The sequence below is a fragment of the Apiospora marii genome (genome assembly GCF_038362585.1).
Source record: "Apiospora marii strain CBS 49790 chromosome Unknown utg000005l_segment0_segment0, whole genome shotgun sequence".
Classification (NCBI taxonomy): domain Eukaryota; kingdom Fungi; phylum Ascomycota; class Sordariomycetes; order Amphisphaeriales; family Apiosporaceae; genus Apiospora; species Apiospora marii.
Window position 1 is genome coordinate 5,116,462 of NW_027117377.1, and position 23,908 is coordinate 5,140,369.

The 23,908-nt window shown below is 52.5% G+C and overlaps 10 protein-coding genes across 10 annotated transcripts; 8 read left to right on the forward strand and 2 right to left on the reverse strand.

Moving 5' to 3' along the window:
• Window positions 1-309: 309 nt before the first annotated feature.
• PG985_009476 (uncharacterized protein) lies at window positions 310-1,584 on the forward strand (the record flags this gene model as incomplete). Its single annotated transcript, XM_066829244.1, has 1 exon — window positions 310-1,584. One exon carries the CDS (start codon window positions 310-312, stop codon window positions 1,582-1,584), a length of 1,275 nt encoding a protein of 424 aa, XP_066684156.1.
• Window positions 1,585-2,651: 1,067 nt separating this feature from the next.
• On the forward strand, window positions 2,652-3,927 carry PG985_009477 (uncharacterized protein; the record flags this gene model as incomplete). Its single annotated transcript, XM_066829245.1, has 3 exons — window positions 2,652-2,957; window positions 3,030-3,136; window positions 3,216-3,927. 3 exons carry the CDS (start codon window positions 2,652-2,654, stop codon window positions 3,925-3,927), a joined length of 1,125 nt encoding a protein of 374 aa, XP_066684157.1.
• A 122-nt stretch (window positions 3,928-4,049) lies between these two features.
• PG985_009478 (uncharacterized protein) lies at window positions 4,050-4,409 on the forward strand (the record flags this gene model as incomplete). Its single annotated transcript, XM_066829246.1, has 1 exon — window positions 4,050-4,409. One exon carries the CDS (start codon window positions 4,050-4,052, stop codon window positions 4,407-4,409), a length of 360 nt encoding a protein of 119 aa, XP_066684158.1.
• Window positions 4,410-6,052: 1,643 nt separating this feature from the next.
• On the reverse strand, window positions 6,053-7,177 carry PG985_009479 (uncharacterized protein; the record flags this gene model as incomplete). Its single annotated transcript, XM_066829247.1, has 2 exons — window positions 6,053-6,638; window positions 6,720-7,177. The coding sequence occupies 2 exons, from the start codon at window positions 7,175-7,177 to the stop codon at window positions 6,053-6,055; spliced, it is 1,044 nt and encodes a 347-aa protein (XP_066684159.1).
• A 1,340-nt stretch (window positions 7,178-8,517) lies between these two features.
• Window positions 8,518-9,354, forward strand: PG985_009480 (uncharacterized protein; the record flags this gene model as incomplete). The annotated part of the gene is made up of 1 exon (XM_066829248.1): window positions 8,518-9,354. One exon carries the CDS (start codon window positions 8,518-8,520, stop codon window positions 9,352-9,354), a length of 837 nt encoding a protein of 278 aa, XP_066684160.1.
• A 12-nt stretch (window positions 9,355-9,366) lies between these two features.
• PG985_009481 (uncharacterized protein) lies at window positions 9,367-12,825 on the reverse strand (the record flags this gene model as incomplete). Its single annotated transcript, XM_066829249.1, has 5 exons — window positions 9,367-9,428; window positions 9,613-10,155; window positions 10,407-10,443; window positions 10,520-12,305; window positions 12,386-12,825. The coding sequence occupies 5 exons, from the start codon at window positions 12,823-12,825 to the stop codon at window positions 9,367-9,369; spliced, it is 2,868 nt and encodes a 955-aa protein (XP_066684161.1).
• Window positions 12,826-13,603: 778 nt separating this feature from the next.
• Window positions 13,604-14,125, forward strand: PG985_009482 (uncharacterized protein; the record flags this gene model as incomplete). The annotated part of the gene is made up of 1 exon (XM_066829250.1): window positions 13,604-14,125. The coding sequence occupies one exon, from the start codon at window positions 13,604-13,606 to the stop codon at window positions 14,123-14,125; it is 522 nt and encodes a 173-aa protein (XP_066684162.1).
• Window positions 14,126-16,873: 2,748 nt separating this feature from the next.
• On the forward strand, window positions 16,874-17,749 carry PG985_009483 (uncharacterized protein; the record flags this gene model as incomplete). The annotated part of the gene is made up of 1 exon (XM_066829251.1): window positions 16,874-17,749. One exon carries the CDS (start codon window positions 16,874-16,876, stop codon window positions 17,747-17,749), a length of 876 nt encoding a protein of 291 aa, XP_066684163.1.
• A 1,608-nt stretch (window positions 17,750-19,357) lies between these two features.
• Window positions 19,358-21,085, forward strand: PG985_009484 (uncharacterized protein; the record flags this gene model as incomplete). The annotated part of the gene is made up of 1 exon (XM_066829252.1): window positions 19,358-21,085. The coding sequence occupies one exon, from the start codon at window positions 19,358-19,360 to the stop codon at window positions 21,083-21,085; it is 1,728 nt and encodes a 575-aa protein (XP_066684164.1).
• A 1,214-nt stretch (window positions 21,086-22,299) lies between these two features.
• Window positions 22,300-23,022, forward strand: PG985_009485 (uncharacterized protein; the record flags this gene model as incomplete). The annotated part of the gene is made up of 1 exon (XM_066829253.1): window positions 22,300-23,022. One exon carries the CDS (start codon window positions 22,300-22,302, stop codon window positions 23,020-23,022), a length of 723 nt encoding a protein of 240 aa, XP_066684165.1.
• Window positions 23,023-23,908: the final 886 nt, after the last annotated feature.

Here is a 23,908-nt window from a genome sequence, read left to right on the forward strand (position 1 = left end):
CTTTTCTTTTCACGTTTTTTGCGCCCATTCCCCTTCGAAGAGAACGGTCGATCAGCACAAGCGACACCTTGAGACTGGCAGTGCCGGAGATCAAGATTCCGCATTCAAATATTCGCCAGCTGGTCTCACGGGCATCCAATTCTCGCTGCAATCACCAGCCCACTGACGTCTCCATGGTCAATCACATCCAGAGTATCTTGGTGGTTCATTCCGTTCCTTGAATACGCCAGTTCAACCCCGGAGCGCTTCCGACGCGCTTGGCCTTAAAGGATGGACAGCACGCCGGGGTCTCGTCGCCTCCACTTCAACATGCCGCCAGGCCTCGAGAGATTTCCCCAGTTCTTCAAATTACCCTACGATGTTCGGTACAAGATCTGGAAAGACCTGATCTTCGTCCCCGGCATTCACTTCCTCAAGTTTGAAGCCAACAGGACCCCGCTCCGTCGTCCACCCCTGGACGATGATTCGGACCGGGACGACGATGACGATGCTGAATCCTCACAGAACTTGCGTCGCCGGCCCAGGGTACGCCAGGGACACACCACACCCGTTTACTCGGCCACTCTCATTCCCATCTTTCCCTTGCCGGCAGCCGATATGTCATACTACATCACGGCCCAGAAACATCTGACGATGCTCTCTTTGTCATGCGGCGAAGCGGCCGAGTTGGTCTCCCGTGCCACTCACAAGCACGGCTGTCTTATTCTGGATAACGCCCGTCTCATTTCACTGGCAGACTCCAACGACGTCATCTGCATCGACTACCCGGACCTTAGCTGGGCCCGCCATCTGGGGTCGTGGGCTAATAAGCTGAACCAGTTGCAGCTCAACGCGGTCCGGTGCTTGGCCGTGAAGTACCACCCCGAGTGGGACGACGAGGAAAGACGCCGCTGCCGGCTGTGTGGCATGATACATGGATCGTCTAAGCCGCAGATCCACCACCATCTGTACGAGTTTGCCGCGCTCTTCAAGAACCTGGAAAGGTTCTGCTTCGTCGACTACCACACCATCCGCCGGTCCGACTCCAAGGATCTCTCTCAACTCAGCCAAGACGCCCCGCGCTGGCCCGGCCCCAGCACCAGCCACGGCATCTCGGGCGGTGGCCAGACGTTCCTCAGTGGAGGTAGGACCTACTACGAGCTCGATCCCCAGGACTGGCAGCTGAACTCTAAGGTCTTCAGAAAGCTGGACTGGGTGAAGGCCGAGTACCTGAAATACTGCAAGGAGCACCCCGAGAAGCACAGCAGCCCCGAGAAGATCAAGTTCTGGGTCCTGGGTTGCGAGTGGGACTACGAGCAGCTGGAGCACCGCCAGAATGCGGCGCATCTGGCTAAGACCCGGAACCCGCGGCGCACGGCACACAAGAGGCGCACCGCGAGACTGGCAGACGTCACGAAGATGATGGAGAAGATGGGATTGGACGGAGAAAAGACCAGCAGCCGTGACTTTGAACAGCCAGATGGACTCCCTGTCGAATTTGGCGGTGATAGCGAGTCCACCTATAAGTTCGAGTTTTCTGTTAGCACGAAGAAGGATCGAGTCGCCCGTCAGAGCGATAATGGAGAATCGGACAAGAAGGATTAAAATACAATACAGGACGTAGACGGTTGGGTCTGCCACTACAAGAAGCGTCGGCCTAGGAAGATCATGCCCGCGGTTTTGGGACAGGCGTCCCGATTACAGGACAGCATTGGAATTAACGATTGTACATTACGGTTTATGCTTACGATCAGAATACCCCGAGTTGATGGAGATGTCAATGGGCGGCTAGAAAGCCTCTTGCAAAATTATGAAGCAGCAGAACCAAGCGCCTTCGATATCAATAAGCCACGAGCCAGTGCTGTATGCCACAGTTCTCGAAGAGTTATAGTACATCTATCGTAAAAGTCATAAATACACACACCGTGTCCTGTCAGACCTCACGCGATACTTGTTTGAAGGTGTGTAACTGATGACTTCAGTCCTCTAGGGTTGCCAGCGCCACCAACTGCCCCACGACACCAAAAAACACCGCAACTCTTGTAGTAAGCCATCGGCCAGCGTTGATGTATTGCGCAGGTCTCGGGCCTGACGGTTCTGGGCGTCCATGCGCCATATCGACGCGTCATCGAAATGTATTTGAAGTCTTCGAGTACACACTTGGAGACAGGTGATGTACAATGTCCCATTTCGAGTGACCAAAGCGGTCATCCAGATTCGCGCACCCTTTCAATTTCTATATCTAATTTTTTCTTTTTTTGGCATTGAGGTCGGTAATGTCGTCCTAGCAACTGTTTGGAGTGAGGCTAATGCTGGGCTTCTACCACATCGCCTGGCTTAAAAGCAGTGACGAACTATGCACTACCCAATCGCTCATGTAGACTCTACTTGGTTATTTTGGTGTACCAAAAAAATAAAGCAGGAATTTGCGGCTGTTCAGTTCGCCTTTGCTCAAATAGCCTTCGCTTTGTCTAGATACCTGGTTGTCTCCTTTCGCCTAGCTGAATGCAGCGAACCAAGGCGCGGTCTTTGTCATAGACCCCAATCAAGACTTCATAACCTCGCGAAATGATCAGAGCAATATGAGCCCTTCCATAGATTGGCGTCGAGAGTAGGTTCATAACACCTCGGCATTTGCAAAGTCGAATCAGGATATTTTCAGTCTTGAGATTATGTCTACCCATAAAAAACGGCCGTACCGCCAGGCCGGTGTCTTCCTCCCTCATGTACGCGACACCGAGAAACCCGATACCGATGAACAGGGTGTTAGAGGTGTGGGGAAAAAGGGATTCCTCTTCGTCCGGGATCTCGGACCAAGAGGCAATAACAGATGGAGGGGGCATACCTTCCTCGTCCAGTGTCTGAAAACGGAGAAACTATACGTCAACAAGATATTGGTTCGGGGCACCAGCAACGCAAGGTCGGAGGATCGAGGGGATTTCCTCCCGGAACTGCCCCCGGAACTTAGGTTTTCCACTGTACGTCCCATGTCTAGGGGCTTGCTTTCGCTTTCAGGCCAACCCCAGAAGCTGACAAGTTGCGCTGCATAGATCCACACCGCACTGATTGGACAGCCTACTCTCCCCAAACAAACTTATTTTCCTCAACTAGACTTTTGGCAGCGGCTGAGCGATAACTCCTACTCCCTATACTTCCAGTAGGTCCCTTCCCGTTTTGCCCCCAAAGGGGTATCTCAAGTCTTTGCTTTGCTGACCCGGCATTGATACAACAACCAGACACCACAACGGCGGCACCCTCGAAGACCTCATCCAAAAGTACCGGCGAGCGCGAACGCCCATCCCCGAAACCTTCGTCTGGCACGTCGCCGTCGAGCTCGGCAAGGCGCTGGCCTACCTCCACCAGGGCCCCCCGGGGATCCTGCCGGGCTGGTGGCGCATCCGCCACCGCGGCCTGACGGCGGACAACGTCTTCGTCCACTACGAGGGCACCGAGAACGGCAACCGGTACGCGCGGGGCACGCCCAAGAACGCCTTCCCGCAGATCGTGCTCGGCGGCTTCGGCCGCGCGGCGCGCACCGACGAGCCCCAGGCCGAGCTGCGGCCGTCCGCCATGATCGAGGGGTTCGCGAGGCTCACGGCCGTTTTCGGCCCGGCGCCGGAGGCGGCAGCGGCACCGTCGGCCGCCGCGATCGCCGTCGGGCCCAACGCCGTCCGCAACCGGTGGTGGGAGGACGTCTACCAGTACGGCGGCCTGCTCCGGCGCCTGGTCCAGGCCCATCTCCCGGGCGCGGACGCGCCGCCCGAGGCTTGGACCGTGGAGGAGGCGTGTTTCTGGGGGCTGATACCCGGCCAAAGCCCGCACTACTCCGAGGAACTGCAAGAGTGGCTATCGAGCAACTTTGAGTATGACAACATGGACACGAGCGATATCTTCCAGAGTCAGACGATCAATGGTGTCACGGAGGACAATTATGTGAGTCTGCAATGAAAATTTCTATAATCAGACCGCACATGGCATACCCCACGCGTGCAAATAAGAAACCCCGTCCAAGACCAACTAGCTAACCACTTATTTCACTCTTTACCGGATTGCAGCGCAGAATAGTTACCATGCAACAGCTCCTCGACGATAACTGGGCCCAGAACCTTACACAAGCTCAGGAGTGCCTGGACGCCGCCAGGAGGGAGCTGGGGGCGATCTACACGGGCCCCGCCAACGTGTCGTGGACGCAGCCGCCCCACCTCATGGCCTGCCCCTACTTCGACGAGGACGACGAGGAGCTGCGGGGGCTGGACCGCTGGTCGACGGCCCGCGGGCGGCCGGGGCCCCTGCGGCCGCTGCGGGCGCACCGGGAGCTGCGGAGGGTGGAGTGGCAGGTGCCCAAGCTGTACCCGGTCGACGAGAGGACGGACGTGCGGTACTTTGGGCAGTGGGACGATGAGGGGGATTTTATAATGGGAGGGGTCTGAGTGGTTGGAAATATGGCGGATATGTAGACAGGAGTAGCAGTAGCTTGTCTGGTGGTAGAAACAGCGGTTAGGATAACATATACAGGTCGGCACGAAGGACGATGATGTCACACCAGCAAGTTGCATATCGTGATGAGAAACAAACAGTGATATGGTTATTATGTAAATGGCAATTTTAGATTGGGTAGCAAAGGAAGTGACGAATGATAAGTGGTGCAACAGCAGGTAAGATGAAAAAGTACAATTGAAAAAAGACGTAAAAAAAAAACGACCACAACCGGAATCGAACCGATGAGCTGCATTCCTCGCCTCTACGTTCCTCCGCCGGGCATTAGTTCAGGTCCACCCTTGACATCTTCACAAGGAGACTCAGCAAAATTGATCCACCAGGATCTGTGGTCGAAAGAAAAGGCCTCTATTAGGATTTATGTAGGGTAGCTAGCTCACCTGGAGCTCAGGCAATTGGCAGTAGGTAGGTAGCTATGTAGGTAGCTCTTTGTTTGGGGGTTGGGCCCCCACCAAAGCTGTAGAGACAATCCGAGGGCCAACAATGAGGTGAGGTGGTAGTGGTGATTGTCTGGGGGAGGTGCTTTGGGGGGGACGCGGTCAGGCACCGGCCTCCCACTGTAGAGCTTGTTACCAAGTAGTGCGGCTGCATAGGCAGGCCTGCCTCTCCCATGGTATCCCCACGTCCTTGAATCTGTATATGGGAACTACTATAAGGTGATGAACCAACCTTTCATGGTATTATGAATCTTTTTCTGGTGTTTCTACTTCCATCAAATTAATGTGAAGCTTCCGAGACCATCATATCAAAACAAACTCGACCCAACTCGAGCCAGTCCCAGATAATTCACTGTTGATTACTTGTACCCCGATACAGTAGGTCCCAACATCCAATCCATGAGCCCATCTGGTCCGGACCCGAGTCGAACATTTCTCCAATCCTCAACTGAGATTGTATAAGCTAGCCAAGGCATCCCACCCAATGACTGGAGGCAAATTTGGCCCTGTTACATTGTATTATGCTCTTCCAAGTCGCAAGCAGACAACGAAACTACTTGAAGCCGCTTGCATATATTTCGTTTCCAAATCACCCGTGTCCTTTCATCTTTACCAGGAAGCCGCAGAGCACCCCCCATCTCTGGTTGGCAACGGCACCGAGAGGCTGGCTACCTAGCATTCGAGTCTTGTTCCATCTTGTACTTCCGCACAATGATATTTTCCTACAAGCAGATGAAGATGTCTCTCAGACATCATGTCTTTTGTCGTTGATGTTGTGTTTTGGTATGTGGTTGCAATTTCTTGGCGTTGGGCTTAGCAGTCTTGGCAGGGGTCAGGGGCTAGTAACCAGCGCCAAAACCCGATATTCATGTCAGCTGTATTCAGCCCTTTTATCTGTATAGACTGTATGCCGCAATGTTTGCAGACCTCAATTCATGCTAAAATGGATTCGTCTTTTTTTCATCTTCTAGCTGCCTCATAACCGAAATTGCCTACAACGATGCAACTGATCCACAACAAAACCATGGAGTTTGCGGGATTCCTCGAAGACCCGACAGTGATATTTAGGCGGCGGAAATAGCCCCACAGATGGGCAGTACCCTAAAACTGCCCACTCAAAGATTACATCAAGTAAGGTGTTAAAGAAAGTCTTCCAGGGCCGTCTCTCCTTCTACCAAGCGAGCGTCGCGTACACTCTCCTTCCAGACCCAGTCTCGCTTTACCGCATCCCGCGCCTCGACGCTCGTCTCCCACGGCTCCAGACCATTGAAAAACCGTGCCTTGGGCAACTCGCCGAGCCCGGGACCGGACCCTACCGCGGCCTCGAGGACGTGAGCAGCCGACGTCGCCGGGCTCCGCACATTGCCGCCGCGGGGCATCAGCAGCGCCAGCAGCGGGAAGAGGACCTGCATGACCAAGACGCGGATGACCCAAGGGGCCTGGCGCGCGAGCCCCGTGCTCATGCGGCCCGGGTCGACACCCAAAACACATACATTGCTGAGGGCGGCGTCTCGGTCTAGCCGCCGCTGTAGCTCGTGCACCATCATGACCAAGAACAGCTTGGTGGCCCCGTAGCGCCGGAACGCGGGGCGGAAGGAGGGGTCCTCCTTGGCTGCGCACCAGGTGCCGCGGGCGATTGCGCTGATGGTGGATTGGTCCTGGAGGACGGTCTTGTACTGTTCTTCGACGAAGGCTTTGCTGTCGCTGTTTCTCTTGTCCAGCGGGCTAGGTAGTGTGTAGCACGTTAGTTGCTCAGTTCTCAATGCCGCTGTTTGAGGTCTGATATATAAAGATAATGAGACTTACTCGTGAGACTCGCTCCCGATAATGACGATCCGTCCCGAGTCCTTATCCATACTTTGGAGGAGTAGAAGAGTCAAGAGCCAGTGCCCGAGGTAGTTGGCGCAGAAGACCTTGTCAAGACCGTCCTCGGTCCAGGCCTGGTTCCCGAAATCCTGATAGCCGGCGTTCAGGATCAGGGCTCGTATTGGGGGCAAGGTGCCCGCGGCCACTCTGGCGTTGATATCCATGGCTAAGTGGCGTACGATATCCAGGTTCGTAAGGTCCAATGAGCACAGTTCGTGCGGGTGGGACGGGGTCGACGCCAGGATGGAAGAGACGGCGGGGGCGTTTTGACTGTCACGAACGGTGTAGAGGCCATGGTACCTAGACAGCTCCTGGTCGTTGGCTATCTGCTTCACAATAGCGCTCCCGAGACCACCGTTGGTGCCCGTCACCAGAATAGATCCCTTTACGAAACCCATTGTGGTTTGTTATAAATGGTTTTGCGGTCGGCTTGGATATAGAAGGGGAGCTTAGATGGACAGAAAAGGCTGGACACTAGTATGAGGAGATCAAAGAGGGGTTTGGATACTGTTGGTTTGGAAACAATTATCACGTCCGTGCGTGCCGCCTCCCTCCCTCGCGTGGTCGGCGACCCAGTTTGCCGGGGGCAATCAGTAAAGGCAGGCAGGCTATGAGGCTGGGGGCGTGGTCGTACAGCAAGGAGGGGTCGCATATGTGAAAGTGGGACGATCGGTGTACTAGTATGTTATGCGAAGACTGTCACGGGTGGGCGCCGAGGCCCCAACCAACTGCATAAACCCGCCCCAACGAACAAAAATACGAAGACCCAAAGTAAGCAAACACCGATCCTATTAGAGCTTATGCTAGCCGCGAGATCCTCCTCCATCATATATCCTGCGCCGGCGTCGACGCGCGGGCACAAGGCGGCGTCCTGGATGTAGTGGGAGCCCACCAGGTGGTGGCCGCGGAAGGCGGGGGCTGTCTCCTGCCGATAGATCTCTAGGTAGGAGTGGTTGTGCGGGAGGTAGGTGAGGAGGCAGAAGACGGTCTTGAGTTTGTTCGTGTTGATGCTGCAGGGCGTAAGCCTGTGTCGACGACGTCAACTTCGAGTTCTTACTCAAAATGAACCGTCCAAACTAGGCGGCCATGGAATTCGCTTTGTAGCTATGTAGGCAAGAGGATTAGGTTAGATCATGGGTCCATGGCCTGTCACGTTGCTTTATAAAATATCATCTCGAGCCTCTTTCGCACAAATCCGTCTCGCAATGCTCTTTGTTGTTTTCCTCTAGATCCCAACGGAAAGGGATGATCGACAGTGGCACAGGTTGGCACTGGTAGTATTCCGATACCCCAATGGGAAGCCAAACCACCATGCAGTGTGCATATATTGTTGGGAAGGGCGGGGGAGGTAGCAACATGGGGGAATGCAGACAAGAGGGTGTTCGATTACTTATTACGTATTTGGCTGGACAAGTGTTTATGCATTGTATCTCTCTGAGATTGAGGCACCGTCTCCCGATCGCCTCATGGGCATGCTTGTCGATTATGCATGGCGGGAAACAGGGATATGGCTTAACGCCCGAAATCCGAGTTTGCGGTGGTCCACCCTGCTCCAAGCTCTGCCCAATCAGAACGCGATGAAGATCTCACATGTCAACCATAATACCTGTATGCTGCTGACTGATGCTTTGAGGTAAGCTGTGTTTCTTGAGCTGGACATTGCTCTCCTTCCGAAACCGTGGCCAATCTGTATCAAATCTCGTTATATAGCACCCATACAAATCAAACAGCAACCACGATGGATAAATACGAATGCGAAGTCCTGGACCAGCCCGGAGGTCTCCTCTCACCGGCAGCGTTAGCAGAGCTACACTCCTCCCTACGAGCACTGGGGAGCCATTGTCTCCACCCCCTGCCGGACTACCAAGTCTTCAGCGCCAACCTGACCACCGCCTTCGCCAACAAGGTCCTTGTAGTGGCCCGACACAACGGCGAAGTTGTGGGCTTCGTGTCCGCCGTCCATTTACTGGGTACCCCCGAGAAGCTGCAACACCCCGTCATCCACACAGGCCTAACCTGCGTCCACCCCAACCACCAGCGCCAGCGCGGCGGTCTGAAGCAGCAGATGTACGGCCGCCTCTTCCTGCACCTCCTGTCGCGCCCCACCCACCGACGCGGTTTCTGGGTCACGACCGTGACCGACATCGTCAGCTCGCTCGTGGACATGAGCCGGGTCTCGATCCGCAACTTCCCCTCGCCGCCGCCGTCATCTACGTCCTCTACCTCGGACGGGAGTGGCCCGAGTGAGGAGCACCTGCTCATCGCCCGCGACTTCAGCGCGTGCCATCGTCGGAAGGCGCTGGTGGCACCGACGGCTGAGTTCGACGAGCGGGCGTTTCTGTTTCGGGGGTCCAATGATCATCCGGCGGCCGCGGCGTTTCGCAAGGATATCGACGATAGGGGACGGTATTGGCACCGGGATCGCGCGGCGTCGGAGTTTTGGAGGGAGATGGTTCGTTCGGGTACGGAGGACGAGGTGTTGTTGGTTGGGTTCATCGATCCGGGGCATCTGCAGGCGGTTGCGACTGGAGAGGGATATCGGGATCGGTGGAAGCACAAGTATGGTAAGTTGTGAACGGGGTCTGGACTACTGGACATCTTCCTCGTTGTTTGACTGCTGAGCCTTGTTCCATAGGCCGTTTTGGTGCACTGTATGGAGGAACCTAGACAGTAGAGAGAGGTTAAAAGGGAATAGGATTATCAAGGACAGTTGTTGTAACTGTAGAGCACGTGTGGTTATATGATGACTATCCAATTTAGTTTTGCCAACCATCTACAGCTCCCCAAAACGCTTCAGCATCTACTCTACTCTCTCTCCACGCTAAACGCTTACTGTAATCTTCGTAAGATAAGTGCTTTCTCTGCGTGAGTATTTCGTTAGCTTCCTTTTCGAGACTTTCCGAATCCCCTGGGTTATCCAATTGGAGGATATCTCTAGCGAGGCGTGCGAGATGTTTTCCTTCTTCCGTTACGAGATCTCGTTCAGTATGATCAGAGTGGTGGTTCTCAATAAGGTCGACAAGGTGCGGCTCAAGGAATCGATCTTTCTCTTCTAGCAGCGTCGCCAAAGATGTGCATGCCTCCCGGACGTCCCTGGTAGTATCTGCCGATCTCATATGACAGTCAAGTAGCAGACAATTTGCTGTGACGCGAATGATTCCTTTCATTGGGACTTCAACCCAGGTGGCTTCTGGTCTCGGTCTCGAATAGTATGCGATGATTGGGAAGTTGTCTTCTCTGACCTGCACCGCAAATATCACCGATCCACTCACATTTGTCCCGGCCTTGATCATGGTACCAATCAAATCAAGAGCTTCCCCGTATAGACACGGAACAGAAGGGGGCGGTTTCTGTTTTCGATTCTTGAGGAACCGACCTATCAGGTGTAAGAGAGACTGTAAAAGAGTTTCAAGTGGGCCAGCAAGTATTTCCTGGCGGGAAAAAAGTCTGAAAGATGTCGTGATATAGCATCGCTCCGTAATATCCACCCCAGCATCGATTATGAGGTTTGCGAGGCGTGTGACTGCTGGAAATGCTAGTATTGCGTCACTCGCAAACATATTTGCAAGTATAAACGGCATGCTCCACTTAGGTACTCGGCTATCCAGAAATGCCCGGTGAGCGTACTCCACATGGCCGCATCTAACTGCTGCGCTGAAAAATTCTAAACGAAGCAGTTCGATCGTAGCACATTCTGGAATGTCGCCGGGAACATTCGATAGCCTTTCACAAGCCTGTACCAAGTTTTCGACATCTTGATGCCTCTCAAATTCCCACAGGAGGAATAAAGATCGTAGGACAACCATGGGCACGAGTTTTGGTCCGAGAGTCCGGCTCCTCCGTAACCCAAGCGGTATGTCTGGAAGTCCGGTTGGTGTTCCCGGGCAACAAGGTTCGGCTTCAAGAAGGAAAGATCCGAGTCGCGACTCCCATATGCCCAGTTGCAAAAGGGAGGATACCGTGCGATTTTTGTCGAGGATTGCCCTTCCTTGGGGTGTATCGACCAAAAAGTCAACAGCCGAGCGATGCACAAAGTCAACCTTAGTTCTCTGTTCCCCGAATACCACTCTCCTGCCTGCGAAATACTGGTAGCTCCAGTTATATTCGGAATCCGAGGTGACTGTTGTAACATCCAAAAACCCAGCGCAGCTGTTCACAATGTCTGATGTGGTCTTCTCGCACTTGATAGACGCTAGCTTGTTCAACTCACTAGGGTTCCGTGACTTCAGTATTTCCAAGCGGAAAGGCGTCACGGCCAAAGCAAGCTGCAACACAGACAAGGACGCCGGTATCCCTCTGTTGAACTTGTAATATCCATGATCTTCCTGGGCTTGAATTAGCAACCTGAAATATAGAGCAACCTTCTTAGAGTTTGCCTGGCGCTGATCCCTGCTCATGCGCCCCCACATTGACTTGTATATTTCTTCGAGTCCTTCAGGCAGATTATCAATGTATTGCCGGACTTCATCAAATTCCTGGGAAAGTTCCAGCGCCCTGTTGACGTTTCGTAAAACCAAGTGAGTCCATAGAAAAATGCCATGGGCCTTGTCGACAAGTAGCCTTTTGAGTTCTCCTCCGTCCTCCCCTTCACACTTGAGTGTGCTTTCGACGTATCGGGTGATGTCCTGACGATTCACATCATGCAGTGCAAGTGAAGGGTATTTGGCTTGGTCGAACCTCGTTCTGAGAATAGGTTCAGGTCGACTGGCCATACAAAGTTTGATATGCGGCAACGGTTGGAAGTTGTCTTTGAGTATGTCAAGGAGAGCGCCTGTCCCATCTTTTGGATCGATCTCGTCAAGTCCGTCAAGGAAAAGGCATACTGGGATGTTTTCTTTCCTCATTATTACCGACCAGACATCTTGTAACTCTTCGAGCGACCAATCGGTGGGGTTTTCCTTCAGAGACACTGCGTCTGAGGCTCCGAGAATACAGTCGGCAATTGCGGGATTAGCAGTGAGGACTTGGTGTATCACCGAACAGAAAACCCCTTTCAGGTTTCGTTGCATCGGCTCGGGTCCCAATAGCCATATGAAGTGCGATACGACAATGACGTCTGCGAGCCAGGCTCTCAACCGCTCTTGAGTTTCGGGCTCCGAGACCAAGAACTTCATCAATGTAGTTTTCCCAGAGCCGGGCTTCCCACTGATCCAGAAGACTTGCTCGTCTGAGGAAAGCCGTTTGCGGAAAGGCTGCCAGAGTTCTGTGTCAAGGTCGTCCTTCCAGATGGTCTGTAACGTGCTAGGATGGTGCACATGGTGGTCGTTACGCCGCTCATTCATCCCATGGTATTTGAGACTTCGGAGCAGCTTCTGGCGTCGCTCAGCCTGTTTTTCTTCCAGAACTAGTGCCTCTTGAGCGGCCTGGGCTTGATTGACAGCTGCTGTCACATGGTACTTGATGATTGTTGCCTCCATGGAGATTAGGTCGTTCAGCTCCCGTTTACCTTCTCCCCATTTCTCGACGAAACTCCGGAGATCATGAGGAAGGATACTCAGGTCCGTGTACATGGTCCTGACTCGGGAACTGCTTACAGTCAGCAACTGCTGTTGGCAAGGGTATTCGTGGTTTGCGAATGATATGGATGCATCCTGAGCGGGTCTTACTAGGTACGATCGACCAACGAAAGCTGGACTAGATCTCTGGCTTCCTGAAGCTGCGTCTCCAGGTCATCCAGCTTCCAATTACCAGTCAACTTCTTCCCAACTACTTTCATCGTCAAAGTAGCTGTCGACACTTTGCTCTTCTTCGCGATACCCTTCTCGAGCTTTTCTATCTCCCGGATGATATCCTGGCATATTGTCTGGCATTTGTTGGCCGACTCAAGGAGCTGCTGTTCGTCGTGGGAGACGGAGATGGGTGGGTGGATTCCTCCGGTGGTTGGCGACAGCGTCGCGAGAGTTTCTGCGTGTTTCTTGATTCTGCCATCAAATGTTCCGGTCTTGTATACGTTCGATACAAATGCGATGGTCTTTTGGCCGGTCCCGACGATCTGCAATATGTTGCACGCCAGGCCCAGGACGACCAGGGGCTCCAGTCCAGACATTCCGCTGTAGATCTCTGGATTGAAAATAGTGCTTAGAAGATGAAGAAGTACTTGAAAGAAATCATGGATCAATGCGGATCAATACAAGGTTTCTAAACAGCAACTCAAGTAGGCTCTTGAACAGATCACAAAGCTCGTCGTGACCGGGCTCAGAGTTGGACGTGACAATGGTAGCAATTTCAAAAGCGCCCGTGGAGCGGGGTAAAAACGGCTGGGCTGCCTTCGTCGTTGATTATATCAGGGCGAGGGGGCGCAGAGACCTGTTGATTGGGCGTCAATGTCTCGAAGGTGCCTGCAGACGCCTCGAGCTAGCCGCACAGCCATCCCAGCCACCACGGCTTGGAGAGCCTGACTGCACTCTCGGCTCGGGTCTAAACGCCGAGGCATATCTGAGGGCTCTCTTCAAGGCTGTGCAGCCGGCTCATTACCATCCGATGTGTTTCATTGGCTGCGCCCACTATGGGTTACACAGGAAGCCCGACAGCATCGAGGAAAAGGGGATTCTCTGTAATCGCTGTCGGAAATCAAGCTACTATAACCCAGGCGTTTTCCATTATTCGTAACTTCTATCATTCATTCTTAATATACATCCGGTCCGGACTCGTCGTGTAGAAGCTCTATATGCTCTGCCTCAGATAGCATCAATGCAGAATAATCCCTATTTAGCCCACCATCGCCGCAAACCGGAGCAGTCAGGACTCAGAAGGCTGCAGGTAAAAGTATAAGGAGACTATAAAAAAGCAAAGAACAGCCACGAACACATAAATCAAGCCAGAACATGACACAAAGCCGCCAACCCAGCCGCGCCCGCCGCCACCGCAGCAGCCCCCGGCTGCACCGTCGCAAGCGGCACCCCAGCATTCCTCGTGCTCGTCGGCCCAGACGCGTTCCCTTTATCGGGCCCCTGCCCCGTCTTGGGGTCGCAGAACTCAATGTAAGTACCACTGAGGCTGGAGGCCTGATTGTCCTTGCAGCTGGCGTTGTAGCCCCACTCGGAGCGCGCGTCGTCGCCCGCGAGCTGAAAGGTGCCGCGGTCGAAGGCGTAGATCTCCCAGCCGTAGGAGGCGAGGTTCCAGAAGCGCGTCGTCTCGAAGTGCTCGTGCCGGACGTAGCCCTGCAGGTCGCGCGTGCTGGCGTTGTTGTGAAAGACGAGGACGTTGCGGCCGGCCTCTTGCTCCGACACGCGCCGGACCGTCTCGTTGACCCATTTCTCCCGCTTCTCGACCTCGTTCTCGAAGATGCCGAAGACGTTGTTCGCGATTTCGCCCAGCACGTCTCCAGCGATCGAGACGAAGCTTAGGGGGTTGGCGTTGCTTTGCCTGGTCGAGCTGAGGATGTTCTCGCCCACGGAAGCTGGAAATAAGAATGCGGTTGTTGTTAGTGTTGCCTCTGTCGCACTGGTGGGAGTCAACAGTAGCAACGATGCTAGCAGCTGTAGTGGCTTCATGCTAAGATTCATCGTGAGTTTTATGATGTAAAAGATTATGCTGCAATGAGAATGGTTTTTGAGATTCTTGTTCAAGGGCACTTCAATTGCATTCCCTCGTGTGGTTATGGTGTATGGCATCAAGCAGAAAAGGAGAGAGTAGAAGGAAATGTTAGTTTTATAATCGTGATCCATACATCTAGGCTGCCATCATGCTGCCTCATTTTATTCCTAGTTCCTCGCTCGACCCTCGCCTTGCGAGGTTCAGCTCAGCCTTCCGTGCCTTCATGTGTCCGGAGGTCTCAAATCGCCACCCCCAGCTGAACCCCCAATGTGGAAAAAGGAAGCCACCACACCAGCAGCCCTGAGCTTGGCACAAGGCTGTATCCGCGCAAATAGCTTTTCAATTGCCAGCCTCCTGTCCAAAACAAACTGTTAGGTTGCACAAAGTCCTCAGCTATTGCTTGAATGCACGCTTGCGCATGCAGCTTGGGAATCTAATGTGCACTTTGCCTGCAAGCTAGCACCCAAGGCGCTGGAAGCTTTCAATATGCATAAGGCTTACAACGCCACTTCTTCTAGAAATGGCAATGAGTCTGACTCGGAATATCTTCTTGGTGTTGGTGTCAACTCAGAGGGGGTATGTATGGTATCAGCTCGGCAGAAAGGTAACGTAGCCAACATGTTTCACCCGAACATCAAACTTGAAGCAGTTTACATCGCTTTCCATGTGGCTGTGTGTATTGCCATCGTTTCTTCTCTCGAACATTGGGCTCACACTGCAAGCTTGGGAGCCCGTCGCATCGATAGGCGTTGTGGCTCAAGACTGAGATAAGAGCCGTTGCAAGCAAGGCATTCTTCAGGCTCAGATTGGTCAAACATCAACAGTAACAGATGTGTCTGCTGCTAGGTTCTCGTTCTGTTTTCAATGTGACTCAGCCGCCAGAATATCTTCCGTCGTGGAGACTTTTCCTTCATAATCCTCTTGGGCTCAATATTGACTGGTCTGAATGAAAGCCCGATCTTGGGACATCGAAGACATTACTGTTAGCCACCTCTAAACTCATCTTAATTGGCCATATACGCCTCTGTACGTTCACAGTAGATTTGATTGTGGTATACCAATTCCTTTTGCATCCTTCTGATTTACAAGGAATTCATCCTCACGGAGTTACTATAGACTTCGAAATCACGCGTAGGAAAGGCTGGATACTGATCCACTAGTTGCTGTGATATATACAATTTGTTTCTTGCATCACTGGAAATCACCACTCAAGGATGAAAAAACAAGGTCATACCTCACTGGATGCTGGGGCGCTGCTTAGTATACAGTTATCAGAGGAGTTTCTGCTGCTTAGTTTACTTCTGTTCCTAGACCCACTGCCTTCAGTGATGTTTACGTTTGAACTTTCTTGGAGGTGATTTCTCGTCGGTCCATTGAATACAGCTCAACCTGGCTCTGCGTATGAGGTTATTTAAAACTCAAGTTAACAACCATCATCCTTTCCCCCTTCCATCATACTCTTGCACACTAGGTCAACTCACCACAGCAGTACGCTAACACAGGATCCATTCCCTCATTCTGTATACTCGACTTCATATCTCATCATCGACATTCTTTGATCTGGGACAAAACAGCATAACTTTCATCTTTCATTCTGAAATCCACCTTATGTCAAGTTGACCTGTTTCACGACACGTTTTCGTTTTTCTCATATTCATCTGGAACTCCGGAAACATTCTCGTTACTGACTGGCTTGTGGAGGAACAAAAGCCACCAACGGTAAGGACGACAGTCAACCTTCCTTCTCCAACCTCTCAGCACGTCACGTCACATGAACAACCCATTTCTCTCTACATCCCCAACCTCATCGTGGTTCGCATCATATGGGTAGTTGAACCAAGACTTCTCAAGTTTAATGAGAGCATCACCCATTTTGCTGCTCCTCATCTTGTTCGTGTGTCAGATCAACTCGATGAGGTTCAGTAAGGTCGACACAACGTCATTTTCGTCACGTCCATCTCTCTACTGTTTTCCCCTTCTGCAGCAACAACATCGCTTTTCGCTTGAAACATCAAACTAACCATCGACTCATATCAGGCCCGCAACACCTCATTTTCATCTAACTTCAACTTTTCCGTCCTCTGTTGCGCTTGCATCGCGACACTCACATCAACCGCCGCATCCTAAAGCCCAGTTATTATCTTACGGTTGTCAAAAGCGTCGACATGACTCACAGAAGAGCCAGCGGTGGCGTCGTGAACGCCGATTTTGGGTATGAATCGCCTAACACGAAGATGGAAATGTCCTCTTCAACCACTACCACGAGCGACATGAAACCCACCGCGTTTAACCGTCCTGTCTCGCGGCCTACCCTTTCATCAGTTCGGTTGTACGGAGAATCAAAGAAGCCAGCAAACACTAGAACAGAATCCATAAGTCACGTTGGACCATGGGAGGATTTGCCCCTCTCCTATTCTGAGTGCTGCGGTCCTTCTTCCTCCTCTGGCACCTCTGGCACTTCAAGCTCCTCTCGCCCTTCTAGGCCATCTAGATCTGGCCCTTATGTTACCGCCCCGTCACAGTCTAGTGGCAACACCCGAAGCGAACACAGTGTACAGATGCCAAGCCACCAACCTGAGACGAGTCATACGCAGAATCACATCCGTTATCGAGTTGACAAGCGCTGGGCTAGTGATAGACGCTGCCTGACCGTGCGTTTCCTAAACGGCAGTCAAGAGCAAAGGAGGCTGGTCAAGAGGATCGTTATTGAGCACTACAATAGCATACCCATGGTGATCCGATTCGTCTTCCTTCGGCCCCGTGACCTTGGTCTCGCGGATATCCGTGTCCGGTTCGCCGAAGGAGAGGATTCCTGGAGTCTCCAGGGCACGGAAAACAAGTACGCCCTCATCGGTTACAAACCCACCATGACCCTGAACCTGTCCGGTGGGACGGAGTTTCACCAAAACACCATCCTCCAGACATTCGGTCTCGCGCTGAGTCTCCGTCTTGAGCATCTGCACCCGGACAGCGGCATTTCTTTCGACCACGCCGAGCTGCGTCGCCAGGGCATCACGGAGCAGGATATTAAGTTGGTGTGGACGGTATCTGGCATTGACAAGAGAAGGACCGTACCGTATGACAGAAAGTCCATCATGCACTACCCCATCGAGATAAAAGAGGCGACGAATCTACGGCAGCGCATCCCTCATAACAACTGTCTGTCCAAAGGGGATAGGGCTCAGTTGATGGCGATGTATCCTGCCGCACCTCCCACCAACGGTAATAGTTCAACATCAGGGAGCACGGGCAGTAGCCGCTGCGGTAACGGCGATGATGACGCGAAGCACCCGAGGAAGAACCCAAAGGATGTCACAGTCATCAAGTACGGCCGCAAAACTGTCGAGGTGCCGAACACATACGTCGACAGGAAAGGCAGAGAGAGGAAAATATCACCCTTCACTCGGATGATGATGAAGTGGATGGTCACCTAGAGAAGAGGTGATATTTGGCATACACGACATATTTTCAGAAGCAAGAACGGCGGGCAGCGAGACGTCTCACGGAATTCGCGAATGGCAAGGATCCAGAACATCGGTACGACACCGATAACGAGATTCGTCAATCTCTAGAGCAGTCAGGCCCTGTAGCTGACAGCAAGGAGTCGACTGCATCATACGTATGCAGCAGCATCACTCCCTTTGAGAGGCTGCTAAATGGTCCTGTTGCTGCCATGCCTAAGGGGTTACAAGCTTCACCGGGCATGGTACACTGTACGATACGGGTAGCGGATATGGTATGAAGGTGGTGGGGATAATGGTGTCTACAGCACTTGGTCTGAATGCTGGAAAGTCTGGTTAGGGTACTTTCCATTCATTTTCATTTTATGTGATAAGGGCGGTGCTCTAGTGTATTTCGCATGAAGTTCAATATCATATTGGACATATGACTGGAAGTTGCCAATCAAGATGCAACAGTGACAGGAGGCGCATGCTGGCTGCACTGGGTGTTAGGGTGCTATTCATTAGTTACCAGAGGAGTTTCTGCGGGTTAGAACACTCATGTTACGTGTTATTGCTGTTACAGTCCTCTGGGTTGACGATGCAAGGTTAACTGGCAAAACATGAAATTGAATGCAACCACAGGTGCAGAAACAGGCACTTATAAACATTCAATCTCCATCACCTCTGTTTGCTTGATGATAAAAAAGAACTCCAGTCGAGAGGCGGGACGGCAGACTTTCCTTTCCTCTTTCCTCTCTCTCTCATCCTTGCTGCGGTAGCACATTATCTCAACACGACGCAACGAGACATCGACAAACTCATTTCCCTTCGGCACACACCACTTCTATTTTCTTTTCATCATCGATTGCTTCGACATTCTTTTGCTCTGGATAAATAGACCTCCAGTCGGTAACTGACACAGAACAACTTCCCTCCTTCCTCACACACCAGTAAGTCAACACACCACCTTCCTGTCCATTTCATCCACATTTCTCTACATGTATCTCATCGACATCCACAAAATAACACTCGGCAGTTGACGAGACCAACACCAATCCTACTCTTCTCCAATCTTGATCATATGCAGTGTCGATTTAGCACTTCACAACAGGTCGACACGAAATCCTCTTCCATCATCACGTCGATCCCTTTGCAGTTGGTGTCATATCTCATTGAGTGGGGTCCAAACACAAATCTCTAGTTGAAGTCGAGAGTGACACTCAACTTTGTTTTCTTCATCTCAGTTCTGTGAGAGTTGAGCCCCGCGCGTTGGCTTAGGTCGACACAACATTGCATCAACACCACATTATTTCCATTCATTGATCCATCCCTGCATTCCTGTTTCCTCTGTATCCACAACATACAACATCAGCTGACTAAAAAATAGCCAGTGGACTAACATTCATGTTCTTTTGCTGCAGTTTCGATCTAGTTGCTGATCAAGACAGCTTGGGACGCAAGTTTGGTTCCATTTCTCCCTTGTCCTAACCTCTACTGCTCTGGCTTCATTTGCACTTGCTTTCGTACATCTCCAGCGTCAGGCGCTTCACAAACCTCTTGTATCCCGTCCATCACGTTACGGTCATCGATAAAGCCAACATGGGTATCAACAACACTGACTTCGGCGCCGACAACGGCAAAGTGACGGCCAAGTGTTCCTCTGCGCTGCCCAACGCTCAGATGGTGGCGGCCACCAAGGAGGAGGCCACCTCGTCGTTAGTTGAACGTGAGCTGAAGCTCGCTGTCTCAGGACCTTGCAAGACGTTGGTGAAGACATCGACAAAGCCTACTCGGCCTATCGAGGGATCTACAGTGGGTTCCAGCACAGGTCCTCCCAAGGGTACTGCCAAGAGACCTGCCACAAAAGCTGTCAAGGCATCTGCAAAGCCACTTCTTGACGAACCTAGCACGGGGTCTACCACGATATCGACCAAAGCATCTACCAAGGTTTCTACCAAGGTACCTGCCAAGACAAATACCAAGGCCTCCACCAAAGCGACTACCACGGCCTCCGCCATAACGTCTACCACGGCAACTGTTAAGCCACTCCCGAAGCCTGCTACCAAGCCACCGGTCAAGAACACTACCAAGGCACCTGCCAAAGCGTCTACGAAGGTACCTGCCAAGGCAACTGCCACGGTGACTACCGGAACGTCAGCCGCCGCAACCACCAAGGCACCTACCAAGACTTCTACCAAGGCGCCTACTAAGGTACCTACCAAAGATGTCAATATCTACGTCGATTCTTCATATGAGTCACGCGGTGGCGGCTACACCGCTAATTATCTGGAATTGGACGGTTCTACCTTGAGGAACCAGCGTTCTTCCGGATCTGGCCATGAGGAAATGTCCGAAAACAGCCGTCGAATTCACCAGTGGCGACTGAGCACGGCTGCTTCCTCGAGAATATACCCGACATTCCCCAGCAAACAGGCCCAGGACGGCGCGCGCTACGAAGAAGACAAGCGCTGGCCCAGCAGCCAACGCCACCTCACTGTGCGCTTCCTCAATGGCAGCTTGGAGGACAAGAGTCTGGTCAAGAGTGTTGTTAAGATTTCGTATAACACGATTCCGATGCATATACGGTTCAAGTTCCTCGGCTCGGCCGAGACTGGCCCCTCGGACATCCGCGTCCTGTTCGCCGACTCGGGCGACTCCGAGGGTAGGAACGGCCGTACCAACAGCCAAGTGGACTCCGACAAGCACACCATGCGCCTGGTTCTGAATCAACAGGACCCGGAGTATGCCGAGTTCTGCGTCCTTCACCAATTTGGTAACGCGTTGGGTCTTCGCAACGAGCATCAGCACCCCGACAGCGGCATCTTGTTCGACCACGAGGCACTGCGCCGCAAGGGATGCTCTGACAAAGATATCAAGCACCATTGGCAGCCGCGCGGCATCGACCGAAGACGGACCGTGCCCTACGACGAGCGCTCCATTACGCACTACGGCATTGATAAAGATGACACCTTGAACCTGACCCGGAGCCTCCGCCGCAACCAGGTTCTATCCAACGGGGACAAGAAACAACTCATATATATGTACCCTGCTCCCGCCGAGCCCAAGGCAAAGTCCAGCGAAGCCAAAGTCCACGGAAGCCCGGTCGTTCAGCATAGCGTGCGCTCTGCTAACCCCGTGGTCGCCAGCAGGCCTAATAAGGCTCCAATGCCGCCGCCGGCGCAAGCCGCCAGAGCCCTCGCGCCAGCGTCAGGGAACGGGGGCTGGGACTACACCTGTGATAACCCCAGGTGCGGTCGGACGCACAAATTGGAATGCAAAGTGCAGCATTTCGAGTGTCGCGTTCGGAAGAGCTGGCGGTGGTTCTAAGGGCATGATATCATGGATGTAGCCAGGACGTTGAGCCACAAGAGCGAACTGGGGGTAGTGAGACGCCCACTTCCTACCGGAAGCTGTTGAGGGCGAAAGCGGCAGTGCGACTCGAGGATTTGAAAGGCAAGATTCGCGGAGGCCGGGAACTAGGCTATTCAGCAGGAGCTGGTCGGATGGATGACACATCCTTACCTGCTTTGGGAGACGTTATGGATAGCGCTCTTGGGGGCATCTTGGACGGAGGTCGACGAGTTTTTGGATTGGGCCAGTATACTTTGGGAGTCTAGCACTCCGCTCCGCTACAGCTGCTAGCACTAAGAATTGGGTGGCATTAATGATTGTACGATGAGTAAACATTGGCTATCGAGAGGCTGCTCGTGCAGATATAGTTAGCAACATAACTGCTTTGCCTCTCTCAACTCACGCGCTGCCCATTTGGAAGCCTTTCTTCAATAATGAATGAATAGGTGAAACTAGTTATATCAGCTTCAGGTGAATCAAGATGGGCGGGTTAGGGAAATTAAGCTACTGCTGTTACAGCCTTGTGACCTTTTGACGATGCCATATCAGCGGGAAAAGATGATCTTATAAATATTCAAGTCAATAGGTGGAACGTCAGAGCCTCTCCTCTTTTCTCTCTCATCCGTCCTGTGCTAGCACGTTCTCTCACCAAGACACAACGTCCTTTCGCTTCGCACGTATTCAGCTCTCCATTCTCTTCATCTCCAGCCGCGACGACATCCATTCGCGCTAGGGAAGAATACTCCAGTCTGGAGTAGTTGTCACAGAATAACGGTGCCAACTCAAGCAAGCACTTCACACCAGGTCAGTACCTCATCTCCCCCTCACTCAATCCAACTACATCTCCAACATTGCCCGTTTGATGGCAAGTTTCACGCCTCTTCTGGTATGATGTCTCCATCATGTGCCAAGTCATCCCGGCACATCACATTACATCATCTTCCTTCCTCACATCTATCGTTTCATCAATAATTCTTCGGCATCTGCAGAAACCCTGCTTATCTAACAATAGATGGTGAACAGTTCGCCTTCTGCTCCAGCTTGCGTCCTGTGCCACGTCAGGTCAGCGGGTCACATCAAGTTCACACGACGTCATCGCTCTTGGTCGCTTCCACACATTTGCCTTGATTTGCACCTGCAGCGCGCCTGAGATCCGATCCCGCTCTCACCACTCCGCGATCATCAACAAAATGATCCAGATAAGTCGCAAGCCCAACGAGAGTGGCCAAATGGAGGTCAGCTATTTGTCTACACTGCCGGGCACAAAGATGGAGATGTCCTCCGAGACGACGATCACGAAGTCGACCAAGACAACTTCGTTCAACCTATCGGTCTCGGGGCCTACGCGCACGTCCCTACGCATAGACGATGAATCTACCTCCGACATACACCCCGAGACTACCAACGCTCGTGCCGTTTCGTATGATGACTCGCCCCCGACTTACTCTGAAGCCTGCAGCTCTTCTTCGCGCGACGCTGGTTCCTCTGGTTACTCTAGGTCGTACGTCTCTGGACCCTCTCGATCATCTGGTTCTCGCAACACCAGCTCCTCAAGCGCCTCCAGGCCTGCCTACACGAGTTCCTCCAATTCTGGTACCTCCGGTCGTGGCTCTTACACCACCACTCAGTCCCGCAACGTGCGCACTGCCGACCCCGTGGTCGCCAGAAGATCTCAGACCCCGGAACCGCCGGTGCGAGCCACCAGAGCCCTTACGCCGGCGTCGGAGGACGTGGACTACGATGACGGGTACTACGACGACGTGGACTACGACGACGTGCATTACGATGACGTGGACTACGGCTACGGCTACAGCTATCCCTATGATAACCCCAGGTGTAGTCGGACACACAAATTGGAGTGCAAAGTGAGGCATTTCGAGGCCCGCGTTCGGAAGAGCTGGCGGTGGTTCTGATGGCCCGACATCATCAATGTAGTCGGGGCGTTGAGACGCCCACTTCTCACCAGAGAGTCTTGAGGGCGAGAGCGACAATACGACGCGAGGCTGTCGATGGCAAGACTCGTTAGTGCCGGGAAAAGAGGCTCAAGTTTATGGATCGGCAGGAGCAGGTCGGATGGATGTGACACATCGTTACTTGCTTTAGGGGGCGTCATGGATAGTGATCTTCAGGACATCTTGGATGGAGCTTGGCGAATCTTTGGATCGGGCCACCATGCTTTAGGAGTGGATAATTCTGTTACCGCTGGTGGCATTTTTGGTTGTATGATAGGTGGATACTGAATATCGAGAGGCCGCTGATGCAGATATGACAAGCAATGCAACTGCCATGCCTCTCCCAACTCAAGCGTCGCTCTGTTCCTGCAATAAATGAATGAATGAAACTGGTCATACCAGGTAGGTACATAAATCACAATAGAGGCCTTTTTCCTTAACCACCAACTGCAGTATGCTGCCATGCCCGATTGGCTCAGTTGGTTGCTGTGTGGTTTCGCAGCGTAAAAGTGGTTAGATAAAACCAAGTTCAGGCTCGTGTTCCCGTAGTGGTTTTTCGCATGGTTCGATCCTGACAAAGGATCCCTAGCTTTTTTTATCTTTTTTAATTCTGGCCACCTTTCTAGCATTAAGATTAGCGACCGTGCTGCGTACTACCCTTACTAGCTTCAGGTAAATCCGGATGTTCCTCTATCATAGGACGATTGCGAATTATCATTTGCTGGTGATTCGATACGCATATTCTCCGGGCAGGAACAGAACCAACCATGCCCTTCAACGGGTTCCATACTCGAAATATATCTCTTTGTAGTGGCTCTACTCGTACCGACCGCAATTGGTAGATGTG